The sequence below is a fragment of the Boleophthalmus pectinirostris genome, unplaced genomic scaffold (assembly GCF_026225935.1).
Source record: "Boleophthalmus pectinirostris isolate CB_2022bp ecotype Guang Dong unplaced genomic scaffold, ASM2622593v1 HiC_scaffold_7, whole genome shotgun sequence".
NCBI classification, from domain to species: domain Eukaryota; kingdom Metazoa; phylum Chordata; class Actinopteri; order Gobiiformes; family Gobiidae; genus Boleophthalmus; species Boleophthalmus pectinirostris.
This window is the reverse complement of record NW_026571473.1, coordinates 9,603,838-9,626,564: the sequence shown is the minus strand read 5'-3', so window position 1 is coordinate 9,626,564 and position 22,727 is coordinate 9,603,838. Positions and strand designations below refer to the sequence as shown.

General features: G+C 36.5%; 1 protein-coding gene and 1 long non-coding RNA gene across 3 annotated transcripts; one reads left to right on the top strand and one right to left on the bottom strand.

Moving 5' to 3' along the window:
* Positions 1 to 1,360: 1,360 nt before the first annotated feature.
* LOC129412015 (uncharacterized) lies at positions 1,361 to 5,129 on the bottom strand. Of its 2 annotated transcripts, XR_008633539.1 has the most exons (3): positions 4,741 to 5,129; positions 4,475 to 4,667; positions 1,361 to 3,897 (listed from the first exon to the last, which is right to left on the bottom strand). It is a non-coding gene; the product is annotated as an uncharacterized LOC129412015 (long non-coding RNA). The 2 variants fall into 2 exon arrangements; XR_008633538.1 differs by having other exon boundaries at positions 4,475 to 5,129.
* Positions 5,130 to 7,199: 2,070 nt separating this feature from the next.
* On the top strand, positions 7,200 to 21,719 carry ak4 (adenylate kinase 4). Its single transcript, XM_020933391.2, has 5 exons — positions 7,200 to 7,786; positions 8,307 to 8,426; positions 11,572 to 11,744; positions 13,248 to 13,366; positions 15,750 to 21,719. The coding sequence occupies exons 1-5, from the start codon at positions 7,642 to 7,644 to the stop codon at positions 15,874 to 15,876; spliced, it is 684 nt and encodes a 227-aa protein (XP_020789050.1). The 5' UTR covers positions 7,200 to 7,641; the 3' UTR covers positions 15,877 to 21,719.
* Positions 21,720 to 22,727: the final 1,008 nt, after the last annotated feature.

The window sequence follows — 22,727 nt, the reverse complement described above, 5'->3', positions numbered from 1 at the left end:
TTTTTTGTGTTTTTGTTCCTCTTGTCTTTATTTGTCTTGTAGGGAAGGGATTTCAAATACTGCATAACCAGCCTCTTTTGTTAGATTTGTTAGATTTGCGTATTTATAAGGAACCAAAACGCTACAAGGAAGTAATATCCCTGGGTTGTACAAGTATGTTCATAAGTATTCATTTGAGGATATCCTAATACATCTGCATACAAAATATAATAGATTGCGTCCAACAAAAGCCGTGGGACGTTAACAGTTAAGGGAGGGAGTTCCCAGGGCGCATCCCCAAAGTGCGCTGCCTCGTTTATTAAAAGGAAATTGAGCAGAAATTCCCCATAGCGCCGTTGAAGTGACCATACAAAGGCCAAGTCTCGTGTCACGTTAGGTTTTAGTTCTCACAGAAGAGACCGAAAGTTCAAAAATACACTGATAAAAACAAAAAGACAATCTGGGGTTAGAGCAGCTTTGAAACACAGCTATCATGTGCTCAGGATGTTGGGGGATTTCCACTATTTTCGCTCAGTGGTAACAAATGAAGGGACAGCAGATGAGGTGTTGTTCCAAAACACGCTATTATTTAAAGCCACAACATGTCATTTTTCACCTGAAATTGTTATTATTATATATTTGTTTCTTTTTTGTTTAAGACTGAAAAAAAATAATAATAATGAGAAAAACACGCGTCCTACTGCGTGCACTTACATCTCCATAAACCTGACTTTATAAACGTCTGTCTTTCTGCTTGTCTCTATAGAAATGTGGTTCCTTTTGTTATAATATTCCACAGTAAGGCCTTATCTATTTCCATGGAAAAAGTTCTAAAGTATGGCTTTAACTTCTTTTTTTCCCATGGAGATATGCACTCCACCTCCAGAAAGTTACATACTGTCTCTTTAAACATTAATATGCCAGAGTGACCAGAATGCATTTGTATTTCAGTGTGGCAATTATTATAACATAAAAAGGTTGAATTTGTGTTATTTTATTCTTAAACTGGGATTGCTATATGAGATGGTCTGAAGGGGCACTTTAATACTCTGGCTCCATCTACTGCCAACTTTCGGTAATGCATACAGGCTCTTACACGTAAAACAACATCTTAGACCAGTGTAATTTTTAAAGTTTACTATCTGCTATCTGTTTACTGCTGTCTTAGTGTTTACATTTTTTATTGCACTTTTATTACTTATTTTTATCCGATACGGTGCTATAAAATCAACTATTTATGCAATTGTAATTTGTTAAATCACCAAAAAAGTCCATTTGAATATTTTTTTCTTTCAAATTAACCATGGCTATAAATAGTGATAATCATTTTGGATTGTCTTATGATTATTAGTTTAAAATATATGTCCAAAACAAGAATAAGAAATGTTCAGCGAGCAACTTTTATTTACTATTGGATCTACACACAGAAGTGTTACCACAAGCTATTGCAACACTCGTCTGTTGTTATTGCAATAACTTATTATAAATGAATACAAGAAAAAATCTCTTAATTAAAACCATGAAAAAACAATGGCAAAAAGGCCTGTTGCAATAAAAATGATTTATGACAGTGACACAATTAGGAATCTGCAGCTCAAAACTTATGGTACTAAGAAAAAAATAACAAAAAGCTCCCTACAAGACTACAAACAAAATGTACGCACAATAAATACTGAACCCAAAAGAATGTTGTCTCATCTTGAATTTATTGAGCAATAGTCAATGCAGTATTATGATGAAAGGTCTAGTGGTAAGAACCTTAAACCACATCGCATAGTCATAGCTGAATGCTTGTAGACGCATTGTTAGGCCTGTCACGATAACATATTTTGAAGTGAAGTACTGCTGAAGTAAAAACAGAAGATAAGCCATAATAATAAAACCACACCATGAAGCAAAATTAACCCCCAGAAAACTATTCATACTGTGCTATATTTAAAAAACATGAGCTGAAATAGTAGAATGTAACACTTGAACATTGAATAAATAACTTCTATGACTCATTACAGATACATACTAATTACTTAAAGGTGCACTGTGTAACTTTTCTGGTGGAGGGCCCGTCACCTTGTTTCTACGGATGTCATCGCTCTACCTGAGTGTAACATTAAACAGCTCTAAATTACATTTGTTAAATTACAGTTGGTTTTATAGCTCAAAAATACTTAGAAAAATTTACATTCTGACTGTGAGTCGGGTCACCTCTCCACAAATCTGACTTGTAACTCGGTCTGGTTTGGTCTCCATGACGATAGAAAGGTTTAATATCATACTGTGAAACATTCCAGACAAAGCCATAAAATCTCCATGGAGAAAAACATTCGACGCACCCTCCATGAGAAAAGTTACACAATGCACCTTTAGTAATTAGTGTGTATCTGTGATGAGTCATAGAAGTTATTTAATCAACCTTCTACAGCTCAAATCTTACCATACTGCAAACAAATAACCAAAAATATCCCACTATTACAAAGAAAAAATACCCATGATAAATACTCACGCCCCAAACATATTGTTCCATCTATCATATATTGAACAATAAGTCGATATAGTAATTATTGTGGCATTCGAGTGAAGTTCTTGGTTTTGGTAGGTTCTCCTTTCTGCTTGGTTCTTGGGTTCCTGGGTCTTTTGGTTCCTGGGTCTCTTGGGTCCAGTTGGCAGCCATCCTTCAGTTATCACAGTACTGTACCTTCGATGGGGACAGCATCAGCACTGTGATAACTGAACCAGGGCAGCCCGCAAGTCCACGCAGTCCACACCAAAGCAGGCCGGTATCTTCAACACTGGGATTATAGTCACTCATACATACATACAAGCAATTTAACATACGAATATTACATTTTCAAGGACATTTATCGTATTTCAAATGAGCAAATCACATCATAAATATTTTAACAAAGCAGCAGGTGGAGATGTTGTAGTTAAGTGTATCAAAACCACTGAAGTTTTTAATGTTTATCAACTTTATTTCCTCTTTGTTAGTGACCAGATCAAGTGATAATATGACCCAAAAATGGTGCGCATATTGTCACTGTGTCCTTCGGCAATAGACTTAACACACACAACTTTTAAATACGCCTGTCCAAGAATGAGCAATTTTAACTACTCCATTCCTGGTACAGACTAGACTGGAACATTTCTCAAGTTATTTATTGAAAACTTTTGCTTTTGTAAAGGAGTAAATCATTATTTTTACTTGACATGTCATACCTGTTAATTATTCACATTTTGTCCCAATGCAACAGTGCCATTTATTGACCTATAAGGAATTTGCCAAAGATTTCCACATACACAGCACGCAGCACAAACTCAGTATTAAGTATTTTTCATAATTTTTTTCTTGTTCCAAGTCTAATACAGATACATTAACATAAACCCTACTTTGTGATTTTTATCTATAAAAAGTGCTATATAATGATGAATCAATGGACTGCTATTGCTATGTTTGTTTCATTGTTACTGCGGATGAAAACTGATTTTTCTTTGGGATCAATAAAGTTTAGACACTGTAATTCATGTTTTGGTAATGTAGGCTGCTACTGCAAAAAATTAATTACTATGATATTCAGTATGAACTTGATCACATGATATGGGATCAACTAGCTCTATTGTGATTATTTGGTAATTATAAAAATAGCCATGGCTAAGTAGACCCATTATTATTATATATTGTATCTATCCAAAATTCAATAAAATACTATTAGAATAAGATAAAAAGAATACAGACACACTAATAAAAAGCTTACTGCCTTTCTATTTTCTGTTGGATCGAGTGACGTCAGACTTGTTATGATTGTCTGGAGCCCCGCCCCCTCCTCGAGCAGTCTGCGCGCGTCGCTGGCACGGCAGACGCTCCTCCGCCCTCGCAGCCCAGTCCGCCCTCTGCACTTGATGTAAACAACTCCATTAGACCCGCTGCAAAATGAGCATGTCACATGTAAAACACCAGAAAACACATCACAGTGGCAAAGCTAAAGCTAGGTTTGTATTTGAGGATATAGTTCGTGGCCGTGGTGTGTAAAAAGCGATTAAATTCAATGCGTAATCTGTCAACATACGCATGGGGTTAAAATGCACGGCGTGGTCTGATATATAGATTTAACGTTTAAATTAGAAAGGAATAAACTTTTATTTGTGAATGAACACGTTGGGAAGTCAAATGCACCTTCGCTTGTTGCTACAAATAAAGAAAAGTTAGCTAATTCTCAAACGCATGGCTATTTACGCACATGCCGTTACATTATATAACCTATATACGGTTTAAGAAGGCTTGACGTGTCCTAAATTAAGCTTCAAGGACGTGATTTCGTGTTAAAATCTTAGAATTGAAATATATTGCAAAGCCAAACGTTAACGCCCAGCTTGGCATTGCATACACACCCCTTTTCTGGGCAAAAACAAACAGCATGCTGAAATGGATCCAAACATATAGAGTACGTATGCACGGATTCCACCTTGCATTGAACATAAGTCAAATCTGAAGACGACTTACCAGAAATTTGGACGCTGAAATCCTCGTGTTTACATGAATATTTTTAATGACGCAGCAAGACCACACAGAGCAACGTGATTGTCGCCATTTTTTGTTGTTATTGAAATCTCCAAAGCCATGTGACATAAAAATGCACATGATTTAACAAAAACAAGCTTCCGGACATGCACGGAGAATACGCGTAGTTTGAACGCTGTTGTAAAAGAAAAAGGTTAATCTGCCCGACTTGTTTGTGTGATGGATTAGTCTGGTACGTGGTTACTTACTGACTGGAGACGGCTGTGCGCAATGTTTGACAGCTCTGGCTCGCAACAAGTCCTCCCGATATGAATTCCGCCCGTTCTCAAAGCAACGTGCGAGCTGTGACAACATAAGCGTCTATCTGCTACTGCTCCTAATGCAAACTCGGCACATTCGCAAGAAACAAACACATCAGCTATAAAAAGAGAGAAAGCCTTGTGTAAATTGCTGTCAACAAGTGGTCCACGAAGGGTAAACCTAACGTAACAGCAGTTAAGCGCAAGACTCAAATAATGTTACACGTTGTGACTTGCCCGAGCAGATGATCGTTTTGTTTTTATCCATAAATATTAGAGAAGGTTTAAAGAGTCCATGTTACTCTCTTTTCTGATCTATGTTTTTATGTTGTTTCATCAAAAACATACCTGGAGTTGTGTTTTGTTTCATCCATGTTTGACACCACAAGGGTGGGTTCTTCTCTCAAACAGAAAACACTGTGTTCCACCTTGTGATGTCATGTGGTAATACAGGAAGTACTCCACTGTGTTTTTAAACTCCATACACCTTCACTAGAATCATTTGGATAATTTCAGACCTGGAATTGCTAGTCTCTACTGAACTTGAGGTAAAAGGCAACTGTTAACCTGATTACTACATGACATCACAAGTTGGAACGAAGCATTTTAAGCTTTGGAGATGTAGTCAGACTAATAATACAGGGTTGCTCAAACGTGTGAATGAAACAAAACACAACTCCAGGTATGTTTTTGATGAGGTAACAACATTATAACATGGCTTAAAGCTCACAAGAGTCAGTTTTGTGTAATATAGTGGAGCCCATCACCTCTTTGATTCTATGGAGTTGTTTCTATTGCTAAAATGTTCCACAATATGGCATTAGGCTGCTGAAAAATTACACCTTGTCTTTGCTAATTTTGTCATCTTAAGGCACATTTTACATATTTGGGACAGCTCAAATTTACACAAGTCTGACTAAATAAACACAGTTAATGGGACAATGATAAAATCTGCAACGACTTTGTGACGTGATGACATAGATAGCAATACTTGCTATATGCTATTTGTATTACATTTCTGTTTGTATTACAAGTTATTTGTTGAAACCTTTTTCTTGACAATAATCTACACAGGAGTAAATAATTATTTTTCACTGACCTGTCACACCAGGGGGTTAATTTTTCATAGTTCTGCCCAATGCAAAAGTGTTATTTATTGAACTATAATGAACTTGCAAGATTCCTCCCAGTATGTTTTTCAGTTCAGTTTCAGAAATGTTTATTGATCCCAGAGGGCAATTCATTTGCAAGATTCTCAGAGCAGTTCTCAGTTCTCACACACAGACACACAGTGTGCCTGTCCGTTACAGTCCAGAAGTGGAATTTAATACAAAAAAAAATTACGATGCAAAACTTCAAAAAACACTGCCATCAGAATTGAGCCATTTTCAGTATATATATTTATTTACATCTTGTCCACAATCAGACACAGATACAGATTCAAATACAGATACACATACTGTAATTTATGTTTTACTTAATTACAACATTAAGTTAGTATCATCCTCAATATGAGCTTTATTATTTGCTATTCAGGCTATATTTGATTACCTTGAAAAACATGTACTTTTACTGTGAGTGGTGTAGCCTCTCCACTGATATGATCTGTCACTTACCGTATTTGTCTTTGGGAGGTAGATATGTTAAATGCCATGCTGTGGAACATTCCAGGTAAAGGAATAACATCTCCATGGAGACAGCAGGTGACAGACCCTTCACATAAAAAGTAGAGTATTGAATCTTCAAATGTATTTCCTGAATTCAAATTATGCAAATCAAACTTGATTTCTTATTGCAAGTGAGAAGTAAACATAGGGTCTGTGGTATCTTTAACTGCATTCTAATGACTGTTATTATTGTTATTTATTTTAACCGACCTGCTAATAGGGATCTAATTACATTCAATTACAACTTATCCCAAAGGCTATCTAATATTATTACTGCTACTGGTACAGTTATTTTAAACTTGGCTAATCTAGAGTAAGCCTATGTCATAATTTCTATATTTAGCTGTATATTAAATGCATTGTCCCTCATTGGAAATTCAGCATTAATCACTACGCTTTTTCCACCCTATTGTACATTCCTTTACTGAATTTCAACAAAGAATATGCCTGGTATGTCAAACAACACATAAATATTTAAACAAACACAATGTAATGAAATATTAAGCAGTCTGGCTATAAATAGAAACACAAAAACAACAGCCATATAAGACCATGCTTTAACTTTAACGTGGGAAATTGGACTACAACATTTGACACCAACTGAACTCGAGGATTTTCTAAATATTTGAGGCTAGTTACAGCGAACCCAAGTATTTTTTTTTTATTTTTTTTTTTGTTATTAAAAAGGCATTTCAGTTCACCCACATTGCTTTGGGACTACAGCAATCACGTGACAAAAACTACATTAACCAGATGGCAGCGCTGCGTTTGTACATGAGACAGTCAACAGCCTATCCGGATTTTTCCTAGATGATGCGCGGAGAGAAATAGGGCGTTGTGAAGACTCCCTCATTCATTCGCTGAGAAGCCCGATGTGCTCTTAAAGACGTAGAGAAGCGCTTTTACATCCAAAGAGCTTCGCGGAAAGAAAGGAAAGAAAAAAAACGGTGCTGTACTGACTCATAGCGGCGCAGTGGCAGTACAGTGAAACTATCAACTGTGGAGTCGAGTTGCAACCGGGTTTGACTCTGAGAAACCACGAATGTTTGACTATCCTTGCGCTCAGCCAATTCATTAACGCATAATTAACGTGTCTCCTTTTCTCCAAATCCGGTAATAGTGAAAATCTGTGCGTGCGTGCAATAGTTGGAATCGTTTTTTTTTTTTTTTTTTTGAGGAAACCATGGCCAAGTTATTCCGTGCTGTTATCATGGGTCCACCCGGATCAGGCAAAGGAACCATATCAAAGAGGATCGCGCAGAACTTCGGGCTCCAATATTTATCGTGCGCACATTTTTTGCAGGAAATCGTAGCGGCAAATGAAACAGGTAGGATACAAACAGAAAAAGAGGGGTGTCTGCGGTTCGTGTCAACATGGGGCACAGAAACAGGAAGGCACGCGCGCTGTGATCTGTTTTTTTTTTGACGATTATGTTTGCTAGAATTTTCTTGAGAAGCATGAGTTGAGCAGTTTTACCAGGAATGTCCAATCTTCCTGCCAAACAGTATAATTTTCCAGTGTTATTTCCTGTCAAAAATGGATGAGGTCCCTTTAAGATTTTTATTCTAGCAACCAAACCAACTGGGATCAATTAAACAGAACCACATGACCAAATTCATCCGTGTAAATATAATTTTGGCAAACCAGTCTAACCTTTAGTAAATCCTTATTACAGATTCCAGCTATTTAGGATGCCTATACTGTATATTTAGAGCTTAGGTCATTTAAGGACAGGGGCGTTTGAGGTTAGGAATGTTACTGTACTGATAATCTTTTTTGTTTTTTGGCTTTTTTTAATAAAGATTACACTGTTGTTTTGCATTACTGATTTGTTTATTGTGCATTAGAGGCAGGTGTCCTGGTGAAATCCTACATAGACAAACGAATGCTGGTGCCGGACCACGTAGTGACCAGGCTTATGCTCCCCAGACTGGAACAACTGAGTGGACACAGCTGGCTGTTGGAAGGTCAGGTCTCTTGACACGGTCTATTCTTACACCATTAGTTAGACTTTTACATTCCTAATACCTCCGTACGATATAAGCATCATACGGCGTGCATAGCTGTGGTACTGGATGAGTTCACTTCAAAGGAGAATCTTGTGCCAGTTGTAATTATTGTCAGGCTCAAATCTGATTGGTCCAACTCGCCACCACCCTCCAAATCTCTGGAGGCAAGTTAGATAAATGGTAAGTTTTGCAACATGTCGAGGCTTATACAAAAGACTAATTAAGCAAGTAAAATATAAGCCCATAACATCTGTTTGTAATTTTGTCCATTGCCCCAAGCTACATACAATACAGTTACAAGTTTTTTCTCTTTCTACTGCTACTAGCTCATAAATATTTGTTATTGCAACTCTATGTCTAATAATTTTTTTTATTTTGCATTTAAGAAATTGATTTTTTTTCTTTCTTTTTTTTTTGATAATTTTGAACACACAATATTATCAAATACATCTTAGCCTTGATGTATTGATCTGCAAACAGTTCTGAGCTATAAAAAGTAATACAAATAGCACAAGCAAACATTACTCAAAACAAAAATACTCCAAAATACTCCCTGTGTTGACTTGCCATCTTCACCAGCATCGTTATCTTACAATGTCATCACAGACTTTATCATTGTCCCATTTATTGTGTGTTTATTTATACACACACTTATGCAGTTGTTAGCTCTGAAATATGTCAACTGTGCATTCAAATAACAAAATGAGCAAAAACGAAGTGTAATGTTTTCAGTAGTGAAACTCATATACATGTATTCCAATATTTACACACTAAACAAAGGGTGTTTTCATTTACTTAAGTTCAAGTTTGTTGTATGACCAAGACACGCCTGGCTATTATCGTCTAAACAAATTATTAAAACTTCTAGGAATGCAAGAAGACACCCATTCTGTAGGCACTCCTTTACTTTTGTACTTACTTACAAGTAATCCATGTTACTGTATAAATCTTCGATATTATGGGCAGGTATTATCCCAACCAAAACTCATAACTCATAACATTAAAGCAACAACTTTTGGTGAATATTTGCAGTGTTGTGGTGCATACAAACTAGTGTTGTCATGATAGTGAAATTTCAAACTCGATTTCGATACTAAGGAATAAACTTGAGCCTGATTTTGATACTACAATGACAATAAAAAAACACTCTTTAATTAGACAGTAGAATGTGATTTTCAATATTAAATCATAGGACTTTCTTATATATATTTTTTTACAATGAGATTTTATATCCATGTACTCCCTCAGTGGTCCAGGTAGGTTCCACAGTGTTCCATGGGCGTATACTAGTTTATGTGCTCTTATACTTGTTCTGATACAGCTCAAGATCATTCTAAAGACATTCAGGAAAGGTTAATTTCTCTCCTGTGACTAGAAAAGTCTTCTAGTATCAATACCTGCTCAAAGGAGTATCCAGTTTTAGTATTGATTAGTATCTGATTTAGGATACTTTTGACAACCCTGCAGACTACATAACAAACAAACAAAAAGTGTTAGAAATGCACTTAGCCATACATGCATTACTTGCATTTGTGGTTTTAGTGGTTATCCATGTGACACGCAGCTTTAAGAGACTGAGTTTGGTAAGAAATGGGAAGAGCAAAACAGTAGTTGAGTAATAGCAGAAGTTGTAAAAGATAAAGATTTTCCCTTTTATTTTACATTACATTAAAGGTGCACTGTGTAACATTTTGGTTGGGGGTCTGTCATCTTTTTCAATGGATATGTCATTGGTCTGCTTAGAATGTTCCACAGTATGACATTAAACAGATCTACTTGACATGTATTCAATTGCAGGTGGTTTTATTGCTCAAGAAACAAGGATTCTAACTGTGAGTGGGGTTGTCTCTCCACAGATCTGACCTGTAACTTGGACTGGTTTGGTCTCCATGATTATAGAAAGGTTTAATGCCATACTGAGAAACCTTTCAGACAAAACAATAACATCTCTATGAAGAAAAGTATTTGATGGACCCACCACCAAAAAAGTTACATCGTTGTTTTTACGATTCTGAAATATAAACTTTCTTCCAAGGAATAGGCTTGATACTTAACACCAAATTTGATACAAAATGATAATAGAAAATAGACTGTGAATTTCAACACAAAATAATAATCTGGTGGAACTTGTAAAGATAAACAAAAGTCTAGATATATCTTGTGTATGTATGTACAATGTATGTATAATTCTTTACCAGTGAATTATTTGGATGAAGTCACGTTCGTGCTTACACATCAAAATTGGGACTAAACTGGAACTAGTTTCAGATTAAACCAGGACTAGAACCGGATGAAACCAGGTCTACAATCTGCTCTAAACTGGACTCGAACCAGGACTCAACAGGGAGCACCCTAAGACACTGTAGAAAAAATATCTCAACATTCTCATTTTACCAGTGTTTAGAAATGTACTGCCCCTCCTTCTCTCTCTGTATCCCTCCTCTCTATTTCTTTTTCTCTCTGTTTTTATCTCTATCTCCCCTCTCTCTCTGTAACATTCTCATGTTACCAGTGTTTCCAAATGTACTGCACCTTGCTCTTAACTGCACATTTTTGGGTGAACGATAGAAAAATTTACCTACAGAGACTGACAGTGGCTTTAAATGTTGCTTCTGTTTAAAATTCCCCGATGAACCAGTATCGTTGATTTGCTGGTATCCTCAAGAGTTAATACACTGCAAGCTGTCTCTCTTTACCTCTCTCTTGCTCTCTTTGTCTCTCTCTCTCTGTAACATTCTCATCTTACCAGTTTTATAAAAGTGCTGCACCTCGCTCTTCACTAGACTTCTGTTTAAAAGGCAGAGATGGACAAGTGCCAGTGAACTGTCGGTATCAATATTATATACCCGTAAATGTTTATCCCGTCTGAATAACTAGTGATGATGTTATTGTTGATTCATATTGGATACAGTGATCAGCTGTGGAAACACTGGTACAGTTGTTTTCTAAGAGGTCAGGAGCCTCTTATTATTTTTTGTTTTTTTAGATTGTCTGTTTTTTTATTCTGGACCACGGGTTTGTAATAAAGGTCTCTATCTCTCTATCTATCCCTCTCACGCTCTCTCTCCATCTCTCTATTCATTGTGTGTTTTTTCATCTCTAGGTTTCCCTCGTACCATCGGCCAGGCCCAGGCTCTGAATGCGCGCTACCAGCTGGACATGGTGATCAGTCTGAACATCCCCTTTGAGACCCTAAAGGAGAGACTGAGCGACAAATGGATCCACCCGGCCAGCGGCAGGGTCTACAACATGATCTTTAACCCCCCAAGAGTCACGGTCAGTCCCACTATTGCAAATCAGATCACTCTGGGAATAGAGGTGGTCCGTAAAAATGTATATCTGAACTTTTTAAACATTTTCTCTCTTACAATTGGCTGAAACTTGTGTGCTAAAGCGTGACTGTTGAAGGTGCATTGTGTAATTTTTCAGGTAGAGGGTCCGTCAAAAGCTTTTCTCCGTGGAGATGTTATTGTTTTGGCTGGAATGTTTCACAGTATGACATTAAACCTTTCTATCTTTATGGAGACCAAGGTACAGGTCAGATCTGTGGAGAGGCAACCCCGCTCACAGTCTCAATGCTTGTTTTTCTAGGTATTTTTGAGCTATTAAACCATTTGTAATTAAATAAAGGTAAAGTACAATTGTTTAATGTCATACTGTGGAACATTCCAGGCAGAGCAATGACATATCCATAGAAACAAGTAGGTAATGGACCACAAAAAGTTACATAGTGCACCTTTAATGTCTTGGTTGAGTATCGAACAAAGACAGAGATCAATTTTTTCTCAGCTCTTTTTGTGGTTTTCTGAGTTTTCTTATTATAAACAATATATTTGATTTTCAATTTTCAAATACTTTCATTGTTATTATGTCTGATAGCTTGTCTAATGTACATAATAGTTATCACTGGACAAATAAAAATATATGATAATACCCTTATATTGATAACTGAATGTTTAAACAATCAGAAAATTGTTACTTGCATGTAAAATGTGCCTGCATTTTGGATGGAATTTGTTTGTTTTTTGTTTGTTTTTTTAGAACTGTACTTTGTTTTGTTTTGTTTTTTCTTTCAACATTTCAGCTTTTCTAATGTAAAACTGACACTACTTCTACTGAAATAATTTTTGTTTAATAATAATTGAAAAAAAAAACAAAAAAAAAACAATTGACAGGCCTATAGGGTATTTTCTGATCCATGTTATAATATTGTTTCCTCATCACAGACATATCTGGAGTCATGTTGGTGTGTTAAACATGCCATACACACATGTTTAACACACAAACCTGCATATTTAGTCTTTCTAGGAGGTTCTTTTCAAAAACAGAAAACACTCTGTGACACTGTTCGACCTTGTAATGTCATGTGATAATACAGGAAGTGTTTTTAAACCCTATACACTGTCACTAGACACATGGATAACAGCCCTGGAATTGCCAATCTCAACTGAACTAAAGGTAAAAGGAGCTGTTAACTTAAAAACTACCGCTTCATGACATCACAAGGTTGAACACATTTTGGGCTTTCAAGGTATAAACACACCAATAAACCATTATCACTCAAACATGTCTGAAAGAAACAAACCACAACTCCAGCTGTGTTTTGACTAAGAGTTCACACAAGTCAATTTTGCATAATACGATCTTTAAGACCAGTGATTCATTGGTCTTTACCTTTGTTCATACCAACTGAAACCGGATGCCTTTTCTTTCTATCTATTCATGTTATGTTCTGTATGTTTCGTATTGTGGAGTCACCTTTTGTTGTGTCCATCCCAGGGAAAAGATGACGTCACTGGAGAGCCACTCGTTCAAAGTGAAGATGACAAACCAGAAGCGCTCATGGCCAGACTGAGACACTATAAAGATGTTGCCAAGCCTGTCTTAGACCTCTACAAGTAGGTTTGATTATTTGTAAAATCAGTTGGAGTTTAAATGTATTTCAGTAAGGAAACAAAGCATACAGAACACTACCCAAAGTATGTCTAATTCTTACATAATACCACACACTAATACATGGTCAAGGAGGGTAATGTGTCTTGCCCAAGGACACAACTCAAACTGCCAACTTTTGGGTTAAAAAGTCTAAAAGAGTGGCTTATAATAATACCTCATTACATACTTGTGTTTAATGAATGGATTAAGACTGCTGTGGAAAAATGTATTAAACAGAAAAATGACTAAACCACTGACTAAAAGGTGCATTGTGTAACTTTTCTGGAGGAGGATCCATCAAATACTTGTTCATGGAGCTGTTATTTGTTTCACAGTATGGTATTAAACCTTTGTATCTTCGTGGAGACCAAACCAGAACAAGTTGCGGGTCAGATCTGCGGAGAGGCGACCCCACTCAATGTCAGAATGCCTGTTTTTCAAGCTTTAAAACCACCTGTAATTGAATAAATGGTAGAGCTGTTTAAAGTCGTACTGTGGAACATTCCAGTGACATACCGTATTCTTATAAACAACCAGGTGACGGACCCCCAACCCCCACAAAATCATGCACCTTTAGGTAACCTCTCCAATATATTAAGATTACTGTGGAAAAATAAATAAAATAAAAATAACAAAACTGAATTTAAGAACTAAATCAGATTCATAAGGATTTATGTACTCATCAAAAAAGGGAACAGTGCTCACATTTACATAACACTGCAAAACCACAAGGGTATTTAAAACTCAGAACTCAGCACAAAATACTGTAGGTTAAATAGCAGAAGTTGAGAATCAAACACAACAACACTGAAATCTCACTGGTTAACATTATTTGAAAGACTATTAAAAAATAATAATAAACAACTAAATTATATATTAAAAGGTGCACTTTGTAACTTTTTGGTTGGGGGTCCGTCACCTGCTTGTTTCTATCGAGATGTCACTGCTTGGCCTGGAATGTTCCAAAATATGGCATGACACAGCTCTACATTACATTTATTTAATTATAAGCGGTTTTATAGCTCAAAAATACCTAGAAAAACAGGCGCTCCACCAAAAAGAGTCCTCCACCAGAAAAGTTGCACAATGCACCTTTAACTATATACTCAATATCATAATTTCATATCTTTTATATCCTAATATCTCACACCTTTTGGAATACTTGCACTCTCACCTCACAGCAAGAAGATTCTGGGTTCAACTCCCACCTGTGCCTTTCTGTGTCAAGTTCGTTTTTTGTTTTGTTTTTATTCTACCTGTGTCAGAAATATTGGGCTATCGCTCAAAAAAAAAAAAAAAAAAAAAACGGACTGAATACAGGCCTGCAAAATTTATCTCAACAGTATCAAAAATGCTGTTTGAACGGAGGAAGTCAGCAAATTGCAAAGGCTGCAAAGTTTAAATACTGTAATTCCCTCTATAGACAACTAAATATTCTCTTTTTCAGCATAAAAAGATGCTAATACTGTAGTTTAGATCTGTGTAAGCATGTTCAGAAAGGTGATTCTTGTATCAGTTTGTCAGTTTGTATTCACCCATTGTCAGTTATTCCAGACAGATTTAAAATGTGAACTTTGAACAGAATCTTATTATCAAAACATACATCAGAAATGCAGAAATACATCAAACTGTACTGCCACAATGTCAGAAAAATCACAAAACCACATTAGTCACAAACCACATTAAATTCTACCACCACCATTTGAGTAGCTGTTAAAGGTGGATTGTGTAACTTTTCTGGTAGAGGGTTTGTCCATGGAGATGTTATTGCTTTGTCTGGAGTGTTTCACAGTATGGTGTTAAGTCTTTCTATCTTCATGGAGACCAAACCAGACCAAATTACAGTTACAGGTTAGATCTGTGGAGAGGCGATCCCGCTCACAGTCAGAATGCCTTTTTTCTTGATATTTTTGAGCTATAAAACCGCCTGTAATTGAACAAATGTAATGCAGAGCTGTTTAATGTCATACTGTGGAATATTCCAGGCAGAGCAATGACATATCCATAGAAACAAGCAGGTGATGGACCCCCAACCAAAAAGTTACATGGTGCCCCTTTAATGTCACACTGTAGCTTTAAGACTTAGACAAACTTTATTGATCCACAAGTGAAATTATTTGGATACAGTAACTCACACATCACAATAAATGATAAAAACAAAGAGCAAAAATATAAATGGTAGTAATAAATTCAAAATAAGTTCTACAAGTAGCAAGGGACTGGTGTCAAATAAAGCATAATTATTTAAAAGTATACATACAAGTAAAAATAAAATCATAGATATGTTTGTATTATTGTATTTCTATCACTTATATCTTCTTCTAATCTGTTCTTTTTGTCTTATAGGTCTCAAGGCATCCTGCATTCATTTTCTGGCACAGACACCGACCGCATCTGGCCGTACATGAACTCCATTCTGAGCGCTAAGTTACCCGGGCAACAGTCAGAGTCCCTCCCACCCCAGACGCCCTGAGCGACAAATGCAACAGCTCTGCACACTGCCTTTAGTTTCTATTTCTACTTTCTGATGAGGTTTGATAGTGTGAATTTATTGTTACTATATATATATATATATATATCTATATACAAACAGAATAGCATTTTTTCTATTGTCATCTTTCATCTTTCAGTCTCTGCTATATCATTTTACATACAGTACATATACAACACACAAACATCTTCTCCATTGCAGTGGTGGATGAAGTACTCAGTTTTGTTACTTAAGTAAAAGTACAGATACAAGGGCAAGAAGTTACTCAAGTAAAAGCATCACAGGAAAAAAATTCTACTTAAGAACAAGTATTAAAGTACTTGTTTAAAAATGTACTTTAAGCGTAAAAAGTAAAAGTATTTTGCAGAGATTTTAGAACAGTTAAAGAATGAAATGTTGTGATTTTGATAAATAATTTGGCTGATTTTAAGTGATTCAGTTGACTTATTTTTTCTTGCCGTTTTTGTGCATTTGGTTTGCTCAAAGTTGAGATGGAAACTCAAATTAAATGTGCCAAAAAATAAAGTCTCAGCCATTTCAGCAGGTCTCAAACCATAAAGAAAAGTACTTTTTACTTTTCAGTTCAGATCTAAAATGTAGTAGATTAGTAGATTAGAAAGTACAGATACCTGCTCTGAAATGTAGTGAAGTAAAAGTAAAAAGTACTCACTGTAAAATTTACTTAAGTGAAAAATTGTACTGAAGTATTGTACTTTTACTTTTGTACTTCGTAACCTTCCACCACTGCTCCATTGTAAATACAACATTAACATGAACTCACTGACAGCAACATGAGAAGTCTGTATTATCATGACTGGCTACAAAAACATACAAGCATGTCTCAAATAATTGCTGATATATCAAATTTCACTGCCTTTTTGTCTCACGTTGCAACACGCCATGTGGAAACTTCGAAGTGTAGTGTTGTATAGATTGCTTAGCACCGATTAAGCACAATATTATGACTTTAAAGGTGCATTGTGTAACTTTTCTGGTGGAGGAGCCGTCAAATGCTTTTCTCCATGGAAATGTTATTGCTTTGTCTGGAATGTTTCACAGTAAACCTTTTTATCTTCATGGAGACCAAACTAGACCAAGTTACAAGTTACAGGTCAGATCTGTGGAAGGGCAACCTCGTTTACAGTCAGACTGCCTGTTTTTCTAGGTATTTTTGAACTATAAAACCACCTGTAATTGAAGAACTGTAAAGTAGATCTGTTTAATGTCACACTGTGGAACATTCTAAGCAGAGCAATAGCATATCCATAGAAACATGAAGGTGACGGACCCCTAACCGAAAAGTTACAAAGTGCACCTTAAAGGCCCTTTACTTGATTTCTTCCAGGTATCTGAGCAAAATCATGTCTTTTGCCTGTATTGTATAAGCAGCTCTTGAGATAAAAATGCATCTAAATATAATGTGTTTTATTGTGCGAATAACAGGAAGTGCGCTGTTAGCATGCTAATTCTTGTTAGCTTTACTGTGATCGTAAACTCTGCTTTTGCCTCTGAAAGTTGTGCTTATTGTGGTGAATATTGAGGATGCTCTGATACTTGGGACCACTGCAAAAAAATGTAAAAATCTTCATGTTTTTAAAACGGTAAAAATCTGGTAGCCAACAGTGCCTTTTAACAGTAATAAAATATCTTTTCTTCTTTTATAGTTAGTGGCTGGTGTATGGGGCGTGAACTGGTTTAGAGTGTCTCCAAAACAGTATTCTAGTCTACAGAGGTCAGTTTACAGAGGCATTCCCAGTCATGCACAACCCCCCCATCTGTCCAAGACGAATTGAGTGCTTCTTAATGTCCCACAGTATAGCATTAAACTTATCTAGCTTGCATTAGGTGTTTTTAGGGCATCATCAGATAATTCCATTCTGCATAAATCTGCAAATCTTGTTTCCGGAGTGGGAGTAACTGACAGTCCCGGCTGTACGGGGCTGCAAAACGGTGCACTGCAAGCTCATTTAAAACCGCTTACACCCTCAGTTGAGCTAAGTTAAATAATGAGGCTTAGATGCACCGTCACTGGAGGAGCACAGTGTTTTTATATTGTTATATTAGGTTTAAACTCAGATTCTCACATGATAAGATACTGACATGACATGGGTTCTGTTTTTGTTTTGCTTTTTGTAAATAATGAAATCATATATCAAAGTTACACCAAGGTGTAACTTCTTGGTTGGGTGTCCGTCATCTGCTTGTTTCTGTGGATATGCCATTGCTTTGCCTGTAATGTTCCACAGTATGACATTAAACAACTCTACTTTGCATTTATTCAATTACAAGTGTTTTTTTAGCTCAAAAATACCTAGAAAAACAAGCATTCTGACTGTGAGCAGGGTTGCCTCTGCACAGATTTGACCTGTAAGTTGGCCTGGGTTGCTTTTCATAAAGAGAGAGAGGTTTAAAGCCACACTGTGAAACATTCCAGACAAAGTAATAATATCTCTATGAAGAAGTATTTGATGGACCCTCCACCAGAAAAGTTACACAATGCACATTTTATTGATACACTCAATATCCTAATTTCTTATCTCCTATTAATTCTATTCTGGACACTAAGTTACCCGGGCAACGGTCAGAATCCCACCCACCCCAGACGCCCTGAGCAACAAATGCAACAGCTCTGCACACACTGCCATTAGTTTCTATATGTACTTTCTGATGAGGTTTGATAGTGATGTTGACATGACTGTAGTTTCATCTTAAACTGTAAGAGATTGTGGTTAGATTAAAAGAAAAGCAATACGCAGCCATTTCTTAATAGTAGTTTGAGACAGACAGAAGATCCAAACGATTAGTAGCTCAGACTATTGGTGCTTTAAAGTTTACTCTAGTGGTAAATGGTCATAATGTTTTGCTTGATCGGTGCATTGTTTAATGGTTGCATTTTCTATGAGAGCATATGCAATAACATTTCATTCAATAGTCAAATACAGTTGTTTATGGATGACAATGTTACTTCTGTTTAAGTTCATACAGGTACAGGTCATATAGTATAAAAGGTCAATATTTGAATGTGTTTTAGTCATGTGTAAATTGTTTAGCAGCTGCATCATATCACAACTGCACAACAAAGTATCCTATATGCACTTAATGGTTAAAGGAGACATGTTACGCTTTAATCAGGCTTTTTAAACAATCTTGTAATGTACACTCTTTGTATTTTTGTACTACTACCAAAATAATGCAATCAGGTCTTAGATGCCTTGAAAATTGTGTTATACTAAAGTAGAGATGCACCAAAACAATACTTATATCAGCTCCAACATAAAAAATTTAGAGGGTTTCAGATATCGGTTCCATGATATCGATTCAGCTGATCTTACATTTTGGGCTATAAATTGGTGTATTAAGACAATTTACTGGACAATGTAGGCCCAAAACACCTTGCAATATTTTCAGTTATTCTGTAGCTACTTTAAAGATGCACTGTGTTTTCTGGTAGAAGGTCTGCTACCTGCTTGTTTCCATAGAAACGCTGTTGCTTTGTCTAGAACAGGGGTGGGCAAACTACGGCTTGGGGACCATATGCGGCCCTTTTAATCTTTTTAATCCGACCCACTGAACTTGAATAATAGTAATAATAATAATTTTCAGTGTTTTAAAAGTAATTTCAGTAAATGGTAAATACCATGGGACTTGAAAGACAGATATTTTGTTGTAATGCTTTATAATGCTTTTCAATTATGGGATATTTCAGTAACATCGGATATGTTTTCTACATATCCCATGTTTTTTTTTTTTCTGTTATGAGGTGGATTACCAAAAAACTCCATCCATTTGCTCCTGCTCTGGCCCTTCCTTCAAATTTTAGAACCCTTTGTGGCCCATGAGTCAAAAAGTTTGCCCTAGAATGCCTAGAATGTTCCACAGTATAGATAAAACCTATCTATCACAAAGGGAGATGAGCCGTTTACAGCACTATGCACATTACAGTTCAGATCTGTGGAGAATCGCCCCTATTCATAGAAGGAATTACTGTATTTTTGAGCAATAGAAACACCTGTAATGACACCTGCTCGATGGATATGTTTAAAGTAACACCATGGAACATTCCAGGGAAAGCAATAACATCTCCATGGAGAAAAGCATTTGACGGACCTTCCACCAGAAAAGTTACACAATGCACCTTTAGAGCCAAAGTATCGGCATCAGTATCGGAACAGAAAAAGCTTAGTGCATCCCTATACAAAAGACCAGCTTACGACACAAAAGACTGTATTTTCAAAGGAGTTTCAAAGGAGTTTTTATGAAGCTCAAAGTATAAACAACTACTGTTAGAGTTGCAAAGCTATAATAAAGACTATTTGGAGCAGTACTGCAAAAGAGTCTAATCTGGTGTAGGCAACACTTATGATCATGGGCTTCCTCTGCGCCAACTGCAGTGTCTGGAGTTTGATTTATGGCTCTAGTAATTTTCTGAATGTCCCTCCCAAGTTTTTGTCCCCCACATTTCACACTTAAATGTGTCTTGTCCTGTAAAGCCTTTGGGGTTATAAGAAATCCCACAGTGCAGCAATGGAATATAACCCCAGGGAGTATGGCAGGCGAATACAACATAGATTACTCATTGCGATAATAAGACAATCATGCACGCATATACAAATAAAAAAACATGTGCAATAATAAAAATGCTCTATGTACTTTTGTGGTGGATGGTCTGTCATTTGCTTGTTTACATGGAGATATTTCTTCTCTTGAATGGTTTTAATGTCGCTATCTCCATGGAGACAAGCTGGTGAGGCCACATGAAGTTGTAAGTTAGGTTTGTATAGAGGGGACCACATTCATAATGAGAACAAGAGCTATTTTTAAGTTTTAAGTTCTGCGGAAGTTTCCCGGTATTGTTTTAACATTTCTATCTCCATGAAGACAACCAGGTGACGCCATGTGAAGTTACAGGTCAGATTTGTAACCTGAGATTTTTGAGAGGGGACCCCATTCATGATAAAAGCAAGAGCAAGAACAGTGGAAGATGGATACGTTTAATCTCATACTGTGGAACTTTCCAGGCAGAGCAATAACATTTCCATGAAGACGAGCATATAGCGAACCCCTCAGTTGAAAAGTTACATGGTTTACCTTGAAATCATGACCAAAAAACTACATTTAGCGTAACGTGTCTCCTTTAAAGGGCCCATATTACGCTGTATTCTGATCTATGTTATAATGTTTCCTTACCAAAAACAAACCTGGAGTTGTGTTTTGTTTCATTTACAAATGTTTAACAGACAAACCCTGCATATTTAGGCAGAGTTCATCTCTCAAACAGCAAAAATACTGTCCCACCTTCGCGATGTCATGTGCAGGAAATTGCCCGATTGTATTTTTAAACTCCATACACCTTCAGCAATAAACTCAAACATGTGAATCAAGTAAAACACAACTCCAGGTTCGTTTTTGAGGAGTAACAACATTATAACATGACTAAAGCAAGTATCACAAGAATCCATTTTGCGTAATATCTGACCTTTAACATTTTTAAGCAATTTTTCGGTGCAATTCTATTTTATGAAGCTTTATGCACTCGTAGGACCAAAGAAATTGAGCCTTGCTGGATGGTGGATTTGGTCCCTATACACACATTGTTGTCGTATACAGAAGGATTGCACTGTTCGCTGCGCTGTAGTGAAATGTGATATGGCTGGAGCTGCTTAGTGCTGCTGAAAGGGCGTGTTGTGAAGAAAGTAGCTGACACACCCCGCTGCAGTTGTGTAATGCCACAGTGGTTGTTTGTTTTGGGGCTATTTTTATATGATGCTGTCTAAACCTGCCACAATGAATGCACAATAAAGGTATTTTTCCTATTCTTCACTGAATACTGTGATGATCTGGTAATATTAAGTAGTGTTAGAAATAATCTCCATGCATCAATCAAGCAAGCGAATGCCTATGTAGCACGATTTGGCTGTAATAACAATCGCGCCACTTTTTATGAAACTAAAAGGTTACTGGGGGTGATGTAAGCCCATCCCCCTCGTGGACCTTAGCCAATAAAATCATCTGACTGAACACTGGGAAAACAGCATGCTCCTCCAGTGCAGTGCCCCAACTTGTAATGTGATAACTACTTTAGAGTGAAGTTGATATAAGGCTAATTTGTATCCTAATTCCTCGACTAATCCGCTGAAATATAAATAAACCCAGGGACCCAGGTAAATGGAGGAACTAATGGGATAAGGATTAAGTGTATGCAAAGGGTTCTATTAAAAAAACTATGATGTTCATTTGCAAGTTGTTGATAAATTATAGTAGGTATTAATTCTTAGATTTTAAAGGGCCCATATTACGCTATTTTCTGATCTATGTTATAATGTTTCCTCGTCAAAAAACATACCTGGCGTTGTGTTTTGTTTCATTTACTCATGTTTAAAGCACAAACCCAGCATATTTAGGCTCAGTTCCTCCCTTAAACTTTTTTTCTTTTTTTAATTGACGTAATACACATTTAATACAGGTAATAACTTAAAAACAAAGCCAAACAATAAAAAATTGGCATACATATAAACTTAAATTGAGGCCGATAATCAAACAGAGAAAGCAATACAAGAAAACTGAGGAAGTGGTTAAAGAGAGAATCCTAATTCTTCGGTAGTGTTGAGTCATTTGGTACATTTATGTTCTTCCCTCAAACTGAAAACACTCCACTCCACCTTGTGATGTCATGGTAACACAGGAAGTGCTCCACTGTGTTTCATCTGGATGAAATCACTTGAATGATTTCAGCCCTGGAATGACCAATCTTTACTGGACAAAAGGTAAAATGTTGCTGTTAACTTGAAAACTACAACTTCTTGACATCACAAGGTGGAGGAGAGGATTATGAG

Bases quoted from the DNA above. Each gene is read 5' to 3' on its own strand.
- ak4 (XM_020933391.2), top strand. From the start codon at position 7,642: ATGGCCAAGTTATTCCGTGCTGTTATCATGGGTCCACCCGGATCAGGC. The intron at 7,787-8,306 runs GTAGGATACAAA...ATTGTGCATTAG, and splicing joins CGTAGCGGCAAATGAAACAG to AGGCAGGTGTCCTGGTGAAA. The intron at 8,427-11,571 runs GTCAGGTCTCTT...TTTCATCTCTAG, and splicing joins ACACAGCTGGCTGTTGGAAG to GTTTCCCTCGTACCATCGGC.